This window comes from Lissotriton vulgaris, chromosome 7 (genome assembly GCF_964263255.1).
Source record: "Lissotriton vulgaris chromosome 7, aLisVul1.2, whole genome shotgun sequence".
In the NCBI taxonomy this organism is placed as follows: Eukaryota; Metazoa; Chordata; class Amphibia; order Caudata; family Salamandridae; genus Lissotriton; species Lissotriton vulgaris.
This window is the reverse complement of record NC_141695.1, coordinates 1,027,128,081-1,027,148,152: the sequence shown is the minus strand read 5'-3', so window position 1 is coordinate 1,027,148,152 and position 20,072 is coordinate 1,027,128,081. Positions and strand designations below refer to the sequence as shown.

General features: G+C 46.2%; 1 protein-coding gene across 1 annotated transcript in view; it reads right to left on the bottom strand.

Annotated features, from left to right (window-relative positions):
- Positions 1 to 20,072, bottom strand: part of PFDN1 (prefoldin subunit 1) — an 87,456-nt gene that overhangs the window by 63,781 nt on the left and 3,603 nt on the right. The window contains exon 2 of the mRNA XM_086928839.1: positions 4,313 to 4,479. Coding sequence (XP_086784965.1) covers positions 4,313 to 4,479 — 167 coding nt within the window. The remainder of the gene's footprint in view (positions 1 to 4,312; positions 4,480 to 20,072) is intronic.

The window sequence follows — 20,072 nt, the reverse complement described above, 5'->3', positions numbered from 1 at the left end:
GTCTCTTGTCTCACGGACAGTGTAGCAAGAATTTCTTGAGATACATTAAAACAGTATTCCTTCTAGTGAACTTAAACATATTTCTAACAAAATTAATGTGCAATCCTTTTCAATCTACTGAAGTTAGTTCACAACACCTTTCAAGAGAGATAGTATTTGTGGTAGCCATCACTTCTACATGCAGTCCTAATGAGAGAGAGGCCCTGTGTTTCCAGAATTCAAGAAGGTTTTCCAATCAGAGGTAGCCACAACGACAACGTTTTTTCTGCTGTAGGCGATTGCAGGCTTTCACATTAACCAACCCGTATTTGTTGTCTTTCTTGTAAAATACTAACTTTCTAGGGCAAAAATTATTACAAGCACTGGACATATATAATGTTCTGCATTCATATATAACAAGCATTTGCAATGCAATAGTTCTCGCATTAGGAAAGTTTGAGCTATTGGTATTGTAAATGACCAATTTTTTATTTGTGTGTTGGTTTTGAAAATAGCTAAATTAATAGCTTTGTCATTTACAAAGCCAATAGTTTTAACTTTCGCAAATGTGACACCTATAGCATTTGTAATACAATATGTGTTGCATTTACGTGACTTAGATGTATTAATATTACAAATAACAATGGCTTAATTTTTTTAAATAATTATCACTTAAATAAAAGTTATTGTAATTTATGATGGCAATAGCTTAAACTTTTGTAAATAACTTTTGTGAAGATTATGTTCAGTGTATTTTAGTGTGATGAAAATCCAAGAACAGAAGTAAAATATTAACATCTTTTTGTGACATTTTTAATAAAGCTTGAAACATTGAGAGAACATATTTGAACCAGTTGTTGAATGGTTGCACAGATTGATGCTGTGGTGGTGCTAGATAGAGTGAGGGCGATAGATAGAGTGAAGGTGATAGATAGATAGATAGAGATAGATAGATCTTTCTGTGTATCTATATATATCACCCTCCTATCTATTTATCACCCAATAGTACTACCTGAAAGGGCCTAGAGATTGCCTCCTTGCAAATGTCAGACATGAGGATGATTCTCAACAAAGCCAGTGGCAGCTTTCCCCTTTTATTATTTGTCATGGAGGCTAAGTAGCAGAGTTAACCAAGCACTGTCTGGGCGGGGTGAACTCTGGTTCCATTCTGCAGCGCTGTCGAGGGTGTCAGAATTGCAGAGAGGCATTCTCAGTATAATAGCGTCCACAAGCAAACAGGACATGGCAGGCGACATTTGCACACGCGGACACAATCCCCCACTCATTTCAGTACATTTATTATTTAGGGCTGCACTTCAAACCCCGTCCCTCCCATCCCATCTCCTCACACTTTTGCAAAAGGCAACAACCGTTATTAAAAGTTGGTTAGCAAAGGAAACGTAACTGATGAAAAAACGCGTGTGTTATATGGACGTACATATCATTTTTTTACGTCCATTTTACGCCGTAGGCTTTGGAACAACATTAATGAAATCTATCTGCCAATTCAGACGGATTAATTTAAGGAAGCCAGGGTCCGGTGGTTTAGTGATTCAAGGGCGTGTGTTTAGTGCCAGGGTTACAGGCTCTAGTCCCATTAGGTCTATTCATCCTCTCAGGGTCCACATCATTGTGTCAGGTAGCAATAAACAACTAGCGCCAACAAACCGTCTTCGTGCTAGTCTTTGGGAGCAAACGCATGCACATATCTGTGAGAAAGAGCAGTAATTTGCTTCTATGTTGTACTGCATTTTTCGCAAGTATTCCCTCCCACACCTGTTAGGGTACCCGGTCCCTGCCTCTGAGCAGGCCGTCACTGGGGTCCATCATGCAAGACGAGGAAGTTCGCCTTCAATAATGCACAGAGCTGAACAAATGTATTACGGCGATTAGTCATATCGACATACTTGTAAGATTTGTTCCTCGTGCGTGTTGTGCAGCCTGATTTCCGAAAAATGTCACCCGAGAGGAGAGGATCCATGAGAACTGATCACGTGGATCCTACCAATAACTATTAGCAGACAACCAAACAAAATTCTACACACAGTTTAGTGCTTTTGTCAAACCAGTCCCTTGATCTTGCTAATGGACCTTACTAAATTGTTCTGGACGTCTCAATCGATTTCTAGGACGCACTCCAAATCACTTTCACTGTAACCTCAATTTGCTGAAGGTCAATAAAATCACTGAACACTTAAATAAAAAAACTTTCCAGTACATGGGCAATCTGGTGATAAAAGAATCTCAAACCATGATAGTTAACCCTCATGCTCTCCAACAGTATTGGAAACTAAAAGAAACAGAAGATAATATATCAAACCCCCAAATCACTTCTGGAAATGAACTCACAAAGAAAACTCCTAAACAAAACCATTGTACACAAGAAATTTAAATTATAATATTATGGTAATTTTTTGAACACTCCATCGTTTCACATCATACTGAAGTACTGCTTAAGATCACCCCAATATTTCTGAAAAATATTCATAATCACAATAATTTATGTGCCTTCAAAAAACAGCAGCATTTCAAATCCACCCTTATTTCAGTTGGTATAAACTTTATTCGACAATTAAGTCATGAAAGTGATACATAAAATACACATTGTTGCAATATATAAAAATTACATTACCATTTACATTTATATAAATATTTAAAACATGCAAGCTTCCTTGCTCCGTATTTTCTGAGCAGATGGACTCCCTCACATTTCCGACTCTCACCTCTCAAAAACATTCTGACATTTTAACACAATTAATCAAAGTGTGTAGTTCCTCTGAACTCATCATTGCAGAATAAAAAAATACCCAACCACTATTCCATAGAATATATCTTTTATAAACTGCACTTTCCATAAATCTCCAAATCAAAACAGATAGAATTCATAAAGAAATCTAATCTTTACTCCTCACGCTTCAAAAACTTCAGACAAGTAAATTCATGTACTGGGGCAAAAGAACTGAAAAAACGACTTTGCTATATCAGAAGAAATCAACAATCTATCTTATTCTCAATCTTGATTCAGACCAAACAGCATAGAGACAGTGATCCTCAAGTAATTGGATGATGTTCTGTATTGCCCTGATGCAGGGGAGCCCTAATACTATCTATTCCTGGTCTAGTATCTACATTTAACAATACTGACCTTGCACCACTTACGACATAACTCTCTTTACATTTTGCAACTGAAGGAACTGTCCTGTGCTGCTCTTCGTTCCTATTTAGGATATGAAGATTTGTGAAGATGGAGTCCTCAGGATCAAATTTCCTTCCATTAGCCTACAGGAGGTTTCGGCATTCCATTCTCTCTATGACCACGTACGATCTCTAAATTGAATCCCTGGGTACAACCATGGCAGGCCAGTACATTTCAATTTGTCAGTATACAAAGGATACCAAACAATATTACTTGAGACATCTGCAAACTAAAGAGAGTGATACTTGTCTGCATGACACACAGTTAGATTTTCATTACATAAGAAATCAGGGTAACAATTGCATTTTTCTAAAACAAAATGGTAAATGACCCCGACACTCTACAGAACTTATTACAGATCTTAAGTAGGCCGGTCTCTAATTTCTTAAATTACTTCCTAAATAAACCCAGAAGACCAATATGAGTGCAAAATCTCACATTCCTTGTGTTATCAACCAGTCATGTCAGTAAAGCCATACATAGTTCACAAAGGAGCTTTGGGGGAAGAATACAATCAGGTTTCCTGGATGGTGTACAACCAACATTTATGATACTATGTACAGGTCAATTTGTATTTTGATTTAGAACACTGAAAACAGAGTACCCACACGACAGTGAAATTTATTAGAAGTATATCTGCAAAGGAAACAAAAATATGTGTCTTGTATTTTACAGAAATATGTAAAATGTTTCATATGTGGGGCATAATCAATAATCTTGGCTACCTGGTATCAGACATCTGCCACTTTCTTGAATGTGAAATGTTTCCAGTGCTTTCACCCAATTCCATATCTCAATTAGATGATCCTATTGACTGAAATAACTGGTACACAAAGTCCTGGATTTGTCACTTTCAAATAGTCACTTTACCAACCACACACATGCAGCCTGCCTCGGTTTGACCCACAGTATCGGAATCAAACTCCCTCATCAAAAGGTCTTCAGTCATATGTGTATCCTGCAATTTGACAATACAGGTTGCACTGAAATGAATAGGCACATCCAGCAGTCAGTCGTACATCACGTTACCTGTAGCTGAATGCAGAAATTTCAAAAGTGTAAAAAGGGAGAGAAAGTAACTGTTATTCAAGAATTCAATTACATTGATCAATAAAATCTGCTTTAGTTAATACTCACATTCTTCCTACTCCTTCAAACATGCGAGTTTGATCAGACAAAGTCTGAATCTCTGTATCAGTTAGGTGGGCATGTTTCTTAGTTCTGTTTAATTGCTCAATTTGTATGTCCGCTAATTTCACTTTCTGTTGAGTATCAATAACTTTTGCCTGAAGTTCAGTGAAAGCCTGCAATAAATAAAATTAAAAAAAAAACAGCAAATACATTGAGCAGGAGTTCACAAAACTGCTTAAAATTACTGGATAAATGCAACTCAAACGTTTCTTATAAAAAACTATTTCCTATGCTCAAATATAAATTACATTAGGTGCAGTTTTTTCCCAGAATAGCCAGTAAGAGTGATAAACAACTCTTAATTTCAACCAAAGTGGTTTTGATAAGTTAGCACTGGAAATCTTACATGAAGTAAAGTTGTCATAAACTTAAATTAAAGACACACATTCTGCTGATCTTAACTGCCTTCTTGGTCTGCTGTGGTTACGTTGATGCTCTGTTCTCAATTCAATTTAACTTTATTCGATTCACACAAAGAATCATAAAAGTTTGCAGTTCAATACAATTTTAAAACGAGAAAGTTATTCAAGTCATTAAAAACAGATTCAATAAAAACTTATGGTGCATCCATTAAAAACTTCCTTTTGGTGATAACTGACCTCAAAAACCTTGCCACTACTACACATGAAAACAAATCCGGGAGCAATTGTAAAAATGAATAGGACGGTCTACATTGTCTAAAATTTAAAGATTTCATTAAAGGCTTAATAAAAATAGTCCTTAAGTCAGTATAAAATTTACAAAAAAACAATACACAAATGGTTGATTGTTTGGAGATCTGGTCACAAGGACTACATGTTAGTCGACGAGACCAATTATTTGTGTTAGGGAAACTAGTCAAGCGGTAAAAAATATGCAGTCTAAAACGTGTCGAGACAAATCTATGCTGGGCATTTAAAACACTGATTAAATATGGTTGCATCGTATAACAGGTCAATACCATTTGGTTATGTTGTAAGGTGGGCTTCACAAGTTCCAATGTTAATCTTTTTTCCTCCAAGTTGTTCAAACATACCCTTTTTAGTGATTCTCTTGATATATGCAATAAAGATTCAGGCTTTGCATAATATTCAGAGTGGCAGATATCATGCATGACATTTTTTACGAACTTCAACCATGTTATTTTCATTACATGATCAGCACAGCAGCAGTCCTGTAAAATGGCTCTGCTAAAACTCGTATAATCTGATGTCCATAACTTGTGCCAGAGGAGGACTGGCTGCACCCTTATCAGGTCCTCCAAATAGGATATACCCAATTCTGCATGACAGACAAAATTAGAACAGCTGTTAGGAAGCCCCAACAGGTTTTTAAGAAACTCATTTTCTACCAGCTGAAAAGAATCCACTTCTACATGTTTCCACAATTCAGAGCCGTACATCGCTATTGACCGGCATTTGGCGTTATAAATGCTCAACATGTCCCTGGGGAGTTAACGTCACAGTTTCCTGGAAAAGTTACTCAGACCCGCAATTGATCTGAGAAACTGCATTCTTGATTTTACTGCACTTTTCCAGTTGCCATTACTATCAAACATTATTCCTAGGTATGAAAAAGTTAATGTTTGAGGTATAGTCTTGTTTCCTATTAAAATGCTGCGTCCCTTGGCTGTCTTTCGGCCAGCTTTCATTACATACGTTTTATCGATCTTGATTAAAAGACCCAGATTCTCCATGAAGTTAACAAATTTATCTAAAAGATGTTGAAGAGCATTAGGGGTGCGGGCCATGAGCACCGCATCATCAGCATACAATAATACTGGTACTGGCCTATTGCCAATTTAAGGCAGGTCCATACAGGAGTCCGCAAGGGTACCACCCAGACCATTGATATACAAATTAAATAGAAAAAGCGCAAGCACACACCCCTGACGGACCCCCTTCTTGATGTCAACTGGGCTAGCGCATTCACCATTTATGCCATATCGAATCTTGATAGAACTCGTTGAATACAAATATCTAAGAAAATTGACGATGGCACAGTCAACACCCATGGAGGTTATAATAGACCAAAGTTTATCATGGACCACAAAATCGAATGCGGAGGACAAGTCCACAAATGTCAAAAACAAATCGCCCCTTTTTACTTGTGTATATTTGCTCACTAGCAGGTTCAAGTTAATGGCCTGCCTTATGGTCCCAACACCCTGGCGGAAGCCTATTGAAGTCAGTCAAAATGTTATTACAGTCTGACCACACCTGTAATCTGTCTAGCACAATACGGCCCACAACTTCACCAAAGAATCCAGCAGGGAGATGGGTCTGTAGTGTGCAGGGCAGTTTCGATCCCCCTTTTTAAATATTGGTACAATGTGTGATTCCGACCATGACACTGGGAAACCAACTCCCCGAATGGACTTAAAAACCAGGGTCACGAGAGGACCCCAGAGATCGATATTGTCCTTAAAGATATCAATCGGAATGCCGTCAGGGCCAGGTGCTTTTCCTCCCTTGCTCGTTCTGTATGTCCGTATCACCTCCTCCAGTGTGAAGTTAAAATCAAAATATTTCCATGAGAAGGAAGGCCCAGTAGAGACAACTCTCATCCCGGTCACAGAGTTGTCGTGTCCTTCTTCAATCGGGCCCATATATAGTTTTGCAAAGTGGGCCAACCATTCCGGTTCTGTGATTACTACCTCTATGCTAGGTTTATCATTGTCACAGCAAAATGGTGAATTTACCACACGCCAGAATAACTTCGAATCTTTTTTCTGGCTCGCCTCTTGCAGATGGTGCCAGGCCTCCTCTTTCAGAATCTTTTTACGATGATTTAATGCTTGCTTATAAGCCCGCCTGCAGTTCTGTACTACTAAGTTATTCCTGGGTAGCTCCTTCAAAGCCCACTTTAACTTCTTATGAGCAAGAGTGCACGCATGGTCAAACCACATGCTTTTTCATGACCCCTCTAATCTGGTTAGTAGTCAGCCCAGCACAAATTTCCTCCCTAATATGTCTAAAGGGCTCCACAAACGCGTTGACATCGGCAGTCTCGTCCAGACAGACCTCAAAGGCCCTACTCTGATTTATGAATATTTTCTGTAAAAATCAAGCTGGGTCAACCATGGATCTGCGCAGGGCAAAGCCGTTTGAACGAGAGAGTGCTATATTTTCCACGGCAAGGGTAGGTAGTCCTATGCCAGGCTCACCTTGAAGGCGACTATCCAATGATAAACTCTGTGGAAAATGATCACTCAATGCAATATTATGTAGTATAAAATTAAAAACTAGTGCAGAGTAGCGTTTAGGAAATAAGAGAAAGTCTATTACTCTCCTACCTCGGCTGCAATCAAATGTACAGGGTACAACAACCGGACTGCCTCCAAATTCGTTACTAAAACCTAAATCATATTTAAAAAGCAGCTCATTGAGTTTCTCCCCGTACCCTGAATGAGAAAAGTGGGTGACGTTGTCACCCTTTGCAGAGGTCATACCACAGACTTTATTAGCCACCAATTGGCAAGGTTGGATATTGAAATCGCCCCCCAAAGCAGATTTTTTTCATTAGGACCTTTATCCAAAATAGATTTAAAATCCTCATCAAGTTGGCAGAGAGAATCTCTTATGTCCAAGTCACGGGCGTTATTGTAGAAATTAACTAATATCAAAGAAATAGAGGTTGTGCACACAATCTGGACAATTTGGTAGAACAAGTTCGATGGATGTACAATAACACTAGTGGAGGTCAATTTGTTAGATACGTAAATACAGAGGCCGCCCTTTGATCTTCCGTGACTGGATGGGGTTGCTTTGGAATGAAAGGTCTTGAACCCATTAAGATGTATAGCGTTGTTGGCCCAGGATTCTTGCACCATCGAGATCTCAAAGGCTGTCAAATTCCAACCATTCCGGATTACTGCATTTATTGCTATATTCCCTGGTGTTGTTATGGGGGTCATATTGTCATCATTAGTATCAACAATATTATTTCCGGTTGGATTACATGGATCAGTAGTATTATAAGCCAAGTTACCGGGAATAATTTTCTCTGAACTACACCTATAGGCACCCTGATCACCACAGTTGCTGCTGAAAGCGTCATAGGTATTACAAGGGAAAAAGGCATTAAAAAGTGGGCTGTTTGGTGAAGGTAAAGGTACACAAGGAGTCGTTATATTTAACTGATATAGACTATGTTCGTTGTTACAGGGTTCATCGCCATCATCTACCCCCTCAACATCTGGATGAATATCAGCCAATAGCCCCACTCTGCAAAAATTGCTGTCATCTTGCAAGACATCACAAGTGTTTTGATCAACTGTCTGCTTGGGAGGTGTAAAGGTCGAAGTTGGAGTTAGTCCCTTAGGGTGGCTTACAATGAGCTCACTCTGCGCTGCGTGTCTAGATGTGCGATTAAGTCAATCTATCTTTTCCAGGGAAGAGAGTATGTCAAATCTATTGTAAATTGGAACACTAAATTGAGGATGGGTATTTGGGGGTGTAGGTCTCTGCTGTGATGCCTGATGCTGGACATGGTTTATTGGAGGGTAGAAGTACCCGAGGGGAACTACATTTATACTTCTGGTCGACACAAACACTACCAAGTCTTCACAAGTTCTCCCGTATTAGACCAGGCGATCTAACTGTGAGGGCTATGCAATCACCGGATAGTGTTTTCTCCCTGGTCCCTACCCATCCTACTCTTCTTACCATTTTAAACTCAGCAAACAGAGCTTCTGCTAGTCCTGTCTTAGTTCCGAACCAGCAGAGCACCTTATTCCTTAAAGCCTCCCAGGTTTCCTTAACCTGGGGGGTAAGAGACGGTACATTTGCCAATACTATTATGTACGGTGTAGCTTCTGGCGGCAGATGCAGTCTCACCGCTTCCATATTCTCCCTATTCATGGGAGATGCTTAAGGCTAGACAGTGGTTGGGAGCGACAAGAGTTCTTTTTTATTGGGGCCTCGCTATGTTTCATGTTTATATTACTCTCATGGCCTTCAGATGCCCTGGCTGTAGTTTGAGGGATATCTTCATGAGGGGCGTGAGTTTCCTATCGTTATCCGGTATAGGAGTGGGTATTACAAACTTGATCAAATTATTAAAAGAACATACCCCTTGAGCTCTACTCAGTGCATCCTCAATAGCAGAAACCCTGACAAGTATTTTCTCAATGGGAGCTTTAACTGATGAAAATAAATTATAAAAGACCCACACCCACCCCTTTAGCAGCTGCAATATGAGAAGGCACACTTTGAGGCACATTTTGATTATTCAGCTTCAAGTTATTCAGAACCATGACTATATGTTCTAGGTGTTCGTTCATTAGGGCAAATTTAATGTCAATCTGATCTGTAAGCTGGGTTAGAGCATTGTCCAGAGTAAACTTGCCAGCCCCAGCAGTCACATTCTTTGAGAAGATACCCGATATGGAGGGCGAGAGATCGTCAGTTTGAGTGCTTATGGAATTTATTTAGGTCAATGCAGGGTAAGTATGCCGGGGGTCCTTTTCTGCTTTAGGCTTATGTATGTCCTTGCCTTTGCCCCATTTACCCTTCGCTGTTAAGTCTCTTTTCATACGATCACTTTGACCTTTAGAGGTCCGAGTCCTTAAGGCAGTGGTTCCCAAACTTTTTTGACCCGTGGCTCCCTTGACCTAATTGGCGTTGGGGTCCGGTTCTGAGGCTGAATACAGGTTTCTAGCGGGCTGAGAGCGGTGTGGGCGATGTGCCAGGCACGCTCCAACCCCCCTCCCGAGACCCATGGTGCAAGTAGCGCCCGATTTTAAAGTGCTGAGATACTCCTGATTTTGGAGTTTTTTTTGGAATGAGCAATCCGCTCTTCCATTTTTTCTAAAGCACTTTTTCACCCTTTTTTTATAATTTTCACTTTCACGCCCCCAGGTCAGGGTGGACGATTAGAGAGTCCATACCGCCGGGGTTTAGTCCTGATGAATGCCGTGGTAAATTGAAACCACCCATATGGCAGAAACATGTTGACTGACTTAAGTATTTCTTCTGAATTTAACCAATCCTAAACCTTGGCAACTAAAGTCAGTGACCGGCTGGCGTAGGCAATGGGTGCCCAGTCTTCACCTCCCTGGCGCTGTGTCAGCACTGCTCCCAGACCATACGGGCTCGCGTCCACGGCTATGTTGGTCGGTTTTGCCGGGTTGAAGTACGCTAGGGTCTTATCCGCCGACAGCGCTGCCTTGGTGTTTTGGAATGCAATGTTCTGTTCTTCTCCCCACTGCCACAGGGTGGTGGACTTGGTGAGTTCCCGGAGGGGCCTGGTGAGGTTGGACAAGTCTGGGATTAATCTCCCGCAGAAGTTTACCATACCGAGGAAGCTTCGTACCTCCGATATGTTTGTCGGCGCTGGGGCTGCTTGCACGTCTCTCACTTTGTCTGGGTCAGGGGCGACCCCTTGGTCCGAGAAGGTGTATCCGAAGAAGCTGATTTTGTTCTGGACAAACTGGCACTTCTCCCGGTGCAACGTTAGGCCTGATTCTTTGATTCTCTGCAACACGCTTCTCAGTCTTTGGTGATGCTCCTCGACGGTATTTGCGTATATGAGCAGGTCATCGTTGACATTTAGGACTCCTGTGAGTCCACTCAGTACTTCCCTGATGGTGTTTTGGAAGACTTCGGCGGCGCTAGAGATCCCGAAGTTGAGTCTTCGGTATCGTCTGAGGCCCACATGGGTGGAGAAAGTGGTTTTGTACCGGGAGTCCGGGTGCAGGGGCAGCTGATGGTATCCTGACCGGAGGTCCATCTTAGAGAACCACTTCGCTCCGTTCAATTCCCCGAGAATGTCATCAATGGTGGGTGTCAAATGTCGTTCCCTCTTTACTGCTGCGTTGGGTAGGCGCATGTCAACGCAGATGCGGACCTGTCCCGGCTGTTTGGGTTTTCGCGCCACCACGATTGGCGATACCCACGGAGTGGGCCCGCTGACCTTTTCGATGATACCTTGTCGCTCAAGAGCTTCAAGTTCTTGTTCCACTTTTTTTCCTCAGATGGAACGCTATTCTTCGGTGCCTGAGGGCCACCGGTTGAATGGACGGGTCGATATGGAGAGACACCTCTTTTCCTTTTAGACATCCTATTCCTTGGAATGTGCCTTCGAATTCTTCGAGAATCGTGTCCGGCTCCTCTTCCAACACAGCCATTGCGAATGATATTAGTTGGAGTTCTTCGGCCGCCTGCCCGCTGAGGAGCATGCCGCTGCCCTCTTTAGTTACATAAACGGTTGACGGGATCTTCCGGTCCTGGTGTTGTAGTTCTGTTTGGAAGCACCCAATTAGCGGGATTGGGGTCTTTTGTCTATAGGCGAAAACTCGGATCTTTGCCGTCTTCAGAGCCGGTCTTTCTCGCAGTTGGTTGTATACACTTGCCGCCATGAGTTCAATCGAGGCTCCTGTTTCGATCGTCGCTCTCACCTCTTGGGGGTGTATTCTTATGCGGCACCTTGGGAGACGCCTCTTCTTCCTTTGTGGTTGGTCGATGGCGAACACGTAGTGGACTGGGTAGTCATTTGAATCATCGTCCATGTCTTCGCTGTCTGGGCTTTCTCTGATGGCATGGGCTGCTTCGGGTTTTTGCTTGGAGGACCTGCAAACAGTTGCAAAGTGGTTCATTCGCCCACACGAGCCGCATTTCCTTCCTCATGCCGGGCAGTCCTGAGCACGATGTGGCATGCCTCCACAGTATCCACATTCTTTTCGACGGTCTTGCGGTCTTCTTCCTCCGAATTGGCGCTGCTTCAGTCGGACAACGTTGACTTGTTCGGCTGTGTTGACTTGCTCCGCTTTGACTGGTCTATGGAGTGCCGCTTCCATGTGTGACGCTCTCGCTTGTGACAGTTCTTTGGAGCGGCCTAGCTTCAAAATGTCCACTAGCGGTTTTCCGTCTTCTTGGAGGATCTTTACTCTCAGGTTGGAGGAGTAGCACCCCTGTATTATTTGGCCACGTATCTCCTCTTGCTCGGCGCGGAAACCACACGTGCTGGCGAGTTCTTTAAGCCTACCATGGAATGCGTCCAGTGATTCTTCGGCTTCCTGTCTCGCCTGCCTGAAGATGAATCGTTCATAATCTTTACTGGCCATAGGCTCGAAGTGTGCGTTGAGGAGCGTGACATAGGTGTGTGGAGTGGCCTCTACCAGGGTCTTATAAATTCTGTGTATATCCTTCCCTCCTAGATGAAGGAGAAGCGCCCTGCGCCGTTCCAGCACCCTCGAAATAGAACTGCAACCGCTCCATCCAGTTTTTCCAGCGTGGCGCCAGGGATGCCGGTGCGCCGTCAACCACAAACGGCTCGATGGGGGGAATATCCGCCATTTTGGCACGTGGGTCCTTCAGCACCTCGACGGGAACGTTGGAGCAGTGGCTGCCAATGGCGGAGTCTTCCTGGCTCACCTCTCCGATGGGCGGCTTAATTGCGCTGGATTTGAGACAGTCGGGAGATGACCAGGCCACGTGTAGACTTGAGGCGCCCTCTGGGGCTTTCTCTGGCCAGTTGCAGGCCGCGCTTTGCCCATACCCTGTGCTGCTTATCGGGGGCACAGTCTCCGCCTACCCCGCCTTCGGGGGACTACGCTTGCCGCCACTCTCCCCTACCTGGGCACTGTTGCGGGGGCCACTGGCCATGCGCGTCGTCATGCACTGACGCCAGCGACTGGGGCAGATAGTTCTGATCGGGCCCACCGCATATGGGGCCTCTGACGTTGGTTGCACCTCAGCGCACTGCCGTAGGACAGACCGGATCGGACAGCGGGGCACAGCATGGGTCCGTTCAGAGCCTCGTCGCCATTGTCGGGCCCTGTGCCGCGGGTGCGCAGGGCCGCAGGCGCTGCGTTGAACACAAGGACCCGGGACACCAATTTACTGATCCGTGTGGTCCAGACTAACTCCCGGGCCACGCTTCCTTTATTTATCAAGTACGCGGTGTGACGTATCACGCCCGCGTATGCGCACGTCTACGTGCGCGAGCAACTCGACTGCTGACACGCCGTCCACTGACATTACAATGAGAGGCCTGTGGCGTCCCCTGCAGAGTAGATATCAAACAGGCTTGAGGGATGGATGAAACTGGGATGGTGCAGTGAGCTAAAAAACGGTGTTGGATCTAGCCCTGATCTCTTGACTGGGTGAGAGCTTTCTGCTTAATTCAGAGACTCTGTCCCTCACCACCCCTTGTTGTAAATATTTTTGTCCACCCTAAGCGTGGAAGGGTATTCTCAGATGTGAGACCCTTGCTCATTGCACCATCAGGATTCAAGCAAACCGGGCCGAAGACGGCTGTAATGCCAGAAACCGGTCCCCGGGAGCTTGTTTCCTTCCCAGTGTAAGAATTGGCTTTTGTAGTTTGGTTTGCCCTGTTCCCATCATGCACTGGGACAGGAACAGACTAATTTGCATACAGCCAGGTTCTGAAACTGGGATGGTGCAGTGAGCTAAAAAACGGTGTTGGATCTAGCCCTGATCTCTTGACTGGGTGAGAGCTTTCTGCTTAATTGAGAGACTCTGTCCCTCACCACCCCTTGTTGTAAATATTTTTGTCCACCCTAAGCGTGGAAGGGTATTCTCAGATGTGAGACCCTTGCTCATTGCACCATCAGGATTCAAGCAAACCGGGCCGAAGACGGCTGTAATGCCAGAAACCGGTCCCCGGGAGCTTGTTTCCTTCCCAGTGTAAGAATTGGCTTTTGTAGTTTGGTTTGCCCTGTTCCCATCATGCACTGGGACAGGAACAGACTAATTTGCATACAGCCAGGTTCTGAAACTGGGATGGTGCAGTGAGCTAAAAAACAGTGTTGGATCTAGCCCTGATCTCTTGACTGGGTGAGAGCTTTCTGCTTAATTCAGAGACTCTGTCCCTCACCACCCCTTGTTGTAAATATTTTTGTCCACCCTAAGCGTGGAAGGGTATTCTCAGATGTGAGACCCTTGCTCATTGCACCATCAGGATTCAAGCAAACCGGGCCGAAGACGGCTGTAATGCCAGAAACCGGTCCCCGGGAGCTTGTTTCCTTCCCAGTGTAAGAATTGGCTTTTGTAGTTTGGTTTGCCCTGTTCCCATCATGCACTGGGACAGGAACAGACTAATTTGCATACAGCCAGGTTCTGAAACTGGGATGGTGCAGTGAGCTAAAAAACGGTGTTGGATCTAGCCCTGATCTCTTGACTGGGTGAGAGCTTTCTGCTTAATTCAGAGACTCTGTCCCTCACCACCCCTTGTTGTAAATATTTTTGTCCACCCTAAGCGTGGAAGGGTATTCTCAGATGTGAGACCCTTGCTCATTGCACCATCAGGATTCAAGCAAACCGGGCCGAAGACGGCTGTAATGCCAGAAACCGGTCCCCGGGAGCTTGTTTCCTTCCCAGTGTAAGAATTGGCTTTTATAGTTTGGTTTGCCCTGTTCCCATCATGCACTGGGACAGGAACAGACTAATTTGCATACAGCCAGGTTCTGAAACTGGGATGGTGCAGTGAGCTAAAAAACGGTGTTGGATCTAGCCCTGATCTCTTGACTGGGTGAGAGCTTTCTGCTTAATTCAGAGACTCTGTCCCTCACCACCCCTTGTTGTAAATATTTTTGTCCACCCTAAGCGTGGAAGGGTATTCTCAGATGTGAGACCCTTGCTCATTGCACCATCAGGATTCAAGCAAACCGGGCCGAAGACGGCTGTAATGCCAGAAACCGGTCCCCGGGAGCTTGTTTCCTTCCCAGTGTAAGAATTGGCTTTTGTAGTTTGGTTTGCCCTGTTCCCATCATGCACTGGGACAGGAACAGACTAATTTGCATACAGCCAGGTTCTGAAACTGGGATGGTGCAGTGAGCTAAAAAACGGTGTAGGATCTAGCCCTGATCTCTTGACTGGGTGAGAGCTTTCTGCTTAATTCAGAGACTCTGTCCCTCACCACCCCTTGTTGTAAATATTTTTGTCCACCCCAAGCGTGGAAGGGTATTCTCAGATGTGAGACCCTTGCTCATTGCACCATCAGGATTCAAGCAAACCGGGCCGAAGACGGCTGTAATGCCAGAAACCGGTCCCAGGGAGCTTGTTTCCTTCCCAGTGTAAGAATTGGCTTTTGTAGTTTGGTTTGCCCTGTTCCCATCATGCACTGGGACAAGTCAAGTCAAGTCAAGTCATAACATTTATATAGCGCACTACATACCCAGAGGGTTTCAAGGCGCTTAGGGAGGGGAGGTGGATTATTTGTCAAAAATCCACGTTTTAAGCTGCTTTCTGAACGCTAGGTGATTCTGGGTGAGGCGGAGGTAAGAGGGAAGTGAGTTCCATGTTTTGGCAGCAAGGTATGAGAAGGATCTGCCTCCCATGGTGGACTTGATGATGCGAGGTACAGTGGCGAAGGCTTGGCTGGAAGAGCGAAGTTGGCGGGAGGGGGTGTAGAAGGACAGTCGAGAGTTGAGGCAATCTGGTCCGATGTCGTAGAGTGATTTGTGTGCGTGGGTAAGCAGACGGAAGGTGATCCTCTTATTGACGGGTAACCAGTGGAGGTCTTTAAGGTGGCCAGAGATGTGTTCGTTGCGTGGGATGTCTAATATGAGCCTGGCTGAGGCGTTTTGGATTCGTTGTAGTTTCTTCTGGAGTTTAGCGGTGGTACCTGCGTAGAGGGTGTTTCCGTAGTCCAGTCGGCTCGTGACTAGAGCGTGGGTGACTGTTTTCCTTGTTTCGGAGGGGATCCAGCGAAATGTTTTTCTGAGCATGCGAAGAATGTTGAAGCAGGAAGAGGATACGGCGCTGACTTGTCTGTTCATTGAGAGTGAAGAATCCAGGATGACGCCTAGGTTCCGTGCGTGGACTGTCGGGATGGGTGCTTTTCCAAGGGCTTCCGGCCACCAAGAGTCGTCCCATGCAGAGGGGGATTTACCTAAGATGAGGACTTCTGTTTTGTCTGAATTCAGTTTCAGACGGCTTTGTTTCATCCATTCGGCGACTTCTTTCATTCCTTCGTGTAGGTTAGTTTTAGCGGTGCTGGGGTCCTTGGTGAGAGATAGGATCAGTTGAGTGTCATCCGCGTAAGAGATGATGTTGAGGTTGTGTTGGCGGGCGATGGTCGCGAGGGGGCTCATGTATACGTTGAAGAGGGTGGGACTGAGTGAGGATCCTTGTGGTACGCCGCAGATGATTTCAGAGGCCTCGGACTTGAATGGTGGGAGGCGGACTCTCTGGGTTCTTCCGGTGAGGAACGAGGTGATCCATTCCAGTGCCTTTCCTTGGATTCCGATGTTTCTGAGGCGTTGTAGAAGGGTGCTGTGGCAGACTGTGTCGAAGGCTGCAGAGAGGTCGAGGAGGATGAGGGCGACTGTCTCCATTGTCCAGTAGAGTTCGAATGTCGTCTGTTGCTGCGATGAGGGCGGTCTCAGTGCTCTGTTTGGCTCGGAAGCCAGATTGTGAGGGGTCGAGTGATTTGTTGGCTTCGAGGAAGGCGGCGAGCTGTTTGTTGACAGCCTTCTCGATGACTTTGGCCGGGAATGGAAGAAGCGAGATGGGGCGGTAGTTTTTGAGTTCGGTGGGGTCTGCTGTTGGTTTTTTCAGGAGGGCGGTGAGTTCAGCGTGTTTCCAATCTTCTGGGAAGGTAGCGGAGTTGAAGGAGCAGTTGATGACGTCTCGGAGGTGCGGAGCTATGACGGAGTCTGCTTTGTTGAAGATGTGGTGGGGGCATGGGTCTGTGGGGGATCCAGAGTGGATGGAATTCATCAGGCGGATGGTGTCCTCAGTGGAGATTGGGTTCCAGGCGTTAAGGGTGTTGATGGGGGGAAGATGGTCAGCTGGTGGTAGGGTGGGTTGGCTTCCGGGTTGGTTGTCAAAGCTGTTGTGGATGTCAGCAATCTTGTTGTGGAAAAAAGAGGCTAGGGAATCGCAGAGGGTTTGAGAGGGGGTGATGTCGTTGGAGTTGGTCGAGGGGTTGGAAAATTCCTTGACGATGTTGAAAAGTTCCTTGCTGTTGTGGGCGTTGTCGTCAAGTCGATCTTTGAATGCTGTTTTCTTGGCTTTTCGGATCAGTTGGTGGTGAGTACGGATGGCGCTTTTGAAGGCGTCCTTGTTGCTGGTGGATGGGTCTTTTTTCCAGGCCTTTTCAAGGGAGCGGCACACTTTCTTGGATTTCTTGAGGTCGTCGTTGAACCATGAAGCCTTTTTGATGCCAAGTTTGTGTTGACGTTTTTTCAGTGGTGCTAAGGTGTCGGCGGTGTTGGATAACCAAAGGGTGAGGTTGGAGGCGGCTTCGTTGGCGTTAGAAGAGGGGGCTGGGGAGGTTTGAAGGAGTGATGTGGAGATCTGCTCTGTGGTGATTTTGTTCCAGTTTCTTTGTAGAGTTGGTTGGAGGTGGATGATGGGTTTCGGCTTGTTGTAGGTGAAGTGAACGCAGCTGTGGTCAGTCCAAAGGAGATCTGTAGTGTGGCTGAAGGAGACATGGTTGCTGGAGGTGAAGATGGGGTCGAGAGTGTGACCTGCGATGTGGGTGGGGGAAGTGACCAGTTGTTTAAGTCCGAGGTTGGCGAGGTTGTCTGAGAGGGTGGCCGTGTTGCGGTCGTTGATCTTTTCAAGGTGGAAGTTGAGGTCTCCCAGAAGGATGTAGTCTTTGGAGGGGAGCGCGTGTGGGGTGATGAAGTCCGTGATGTCTTCACTGAATTTTGCGCGTGGCCCTGGTGGTCTGTAGAGGAGGGTGCCTCTGAGTGTGGTCTTGGGGTCGATGTGGATCTGGAAGTGAAGGTGTTCGGAGTTGGCGAGGTTGGCATCAGAGCTGGTTGAGATGCGGATTGTTTTCTTATGGACGATAGCGATTCCACCTCCTGTATGGTCGGTGCGGTCCTTGCGTGTGATCTTATAGTCATCAGGGATAGCGATGGCGATGTCAGGGGCGGAGGAAGCGTTCATCCATGTTTCCGTTAGGAAGGCGACGTCTGGAGAGATGGTGTCTAGTAGGTTCCATAGGTCAATGGCGTGTCTGTGGACCGATCGGGTGTTGAGAAGGATGCATTGTAGGTGGTTGGGGTCGGGAATCTGTGGTGTGGTCGTAGCGGGGATGTTGTCGGTGCCGCTGAATTTGCAGGAATAACAGGAAAAAGGGCCATGGGTGTGTCCGGGAGCGGCTTGGACGCAGGTGGGGGCGCGGCCGGGGTTCAGGGCTAGGAGGATGGCGGCATCGTAGGTAATGCGGGGGGACTGGGCAGCGCGAGGGGCAGGGGGAATGGCGCTGGGCGCGGTCCAGGCGCGGACGGGCGTAGACGGGCTTACCTTTGGCGCACCTTCGGCGCGAACTGGGCGCGGTCGCTGCGCGTGAACGCTGCGCGCGGAAGAAACTGTCATAAATGGATGGTGGAGGGGGAGGGGCGAGGGAGGGTCCGATGGGAGGCGGGTGCGTGGTGGAGGGGGCGGGCTCAGGGCAAGACAACAACAACAGCACAGCAAATGGCGGCTGCAACGCGAGGGCAGACCGGGTTGGGGGAGATGCGGAGGTAATTGGCAAAGGTATATTTTAACACAACACACAGTGAACAAATACAATAACAATTGAGCGCACAAGCAGGCAGGCAGGCACGTTAAAGCGCTAAGTGAGGCCAGCGGCGCTATGCAGGCTAGCGTGCAGATACAATGGAGCAAGCAGCTTCAGGTGATAGGAAAGCTCACCAGCGTAGAGCACACGATATCAGGCAGCTTTGAGAAGGAGGCAGCGAGGGCAGAAGGGAGCGACCGTTCCCAGACTAATTTGCATACAGCCAGGTTCTGAAACTGGGATGGTGCAGTGAGCTAAAAAACGGTGTAGGATCTAGCCCTGATCTCTTGACTGGGTGAGAGCTTTCTGCTTAATTCAGAGACTCTGTCCCTCACCACCCCTTGTTGTAAATATTTTTGTCCACCCTAAGCGTGGAAGGATATTCTCAGATGTGAGACCCTTGCTCATTGCACCATCAGGATTCAAGCAAACCGGGCCGAAGACGGCTGTAATGCCAGAAACCGGTCCCCGGGAGCTTGTTTCCTTCCCAGTGTAAGAATTGGCTTTTGTAGTTTGGTTTGCCCTGTTCCCATCATGCACTGGGACAGGAACAGACTAATTTGCATACAGCCAGGTTCTGAAACTGGGATGGTGCAGTGAGCTAAAAAACGGTGTTGGATCTAGCCCTGATCTCTTGACTGGGTGAGAGCTTTCTGCTTAATTCAGAGACTCTGTCCCTCACCACCCCTTGTTGTAAATATGAGGGATGGTTGGAGCAGCAATACCCAATGAGGGAGGCGGGGTCTAACGATAACCTTCTCTCTGTAAATTCAATCTCATGGTTGAGCAGTGATTCTTCCCTAATAATAAATGCATCCAGTGTCCCTGTAACTCCCACAGACCCCTTACTTTTGCTCATTGTAAAAATAAGGACCAGTACCACCTCAACGCGCACAGAAGCAGCATTAATCTGTGATGGGGTATAACACTATGGTACCTGGCAAGAAAATACCTGTCGCTGCGGGAGCCCTACGGTCTTCTTAAGCGACTCCCGGCACTTGAGGCATGTGCAGGGGGGCATACGCACTGCAAAGACTGCTGGGGCTTGTAGTGCCGGCCAGCGTCCCCCCACTCACGGCCAGAACCGGGACTGTAGAATGCTCGAATGACTCTCCTGGCAGTGGTGGTAAGAGTAGTGCGATGTAGCAGCAGGCACCAGTAAGATTAGCGCTCAATAATACACGGTCAATAATGCGTGGTAGGCTGCGTTGCACTGGGCAATAGGTGACGATTAGTGATGATT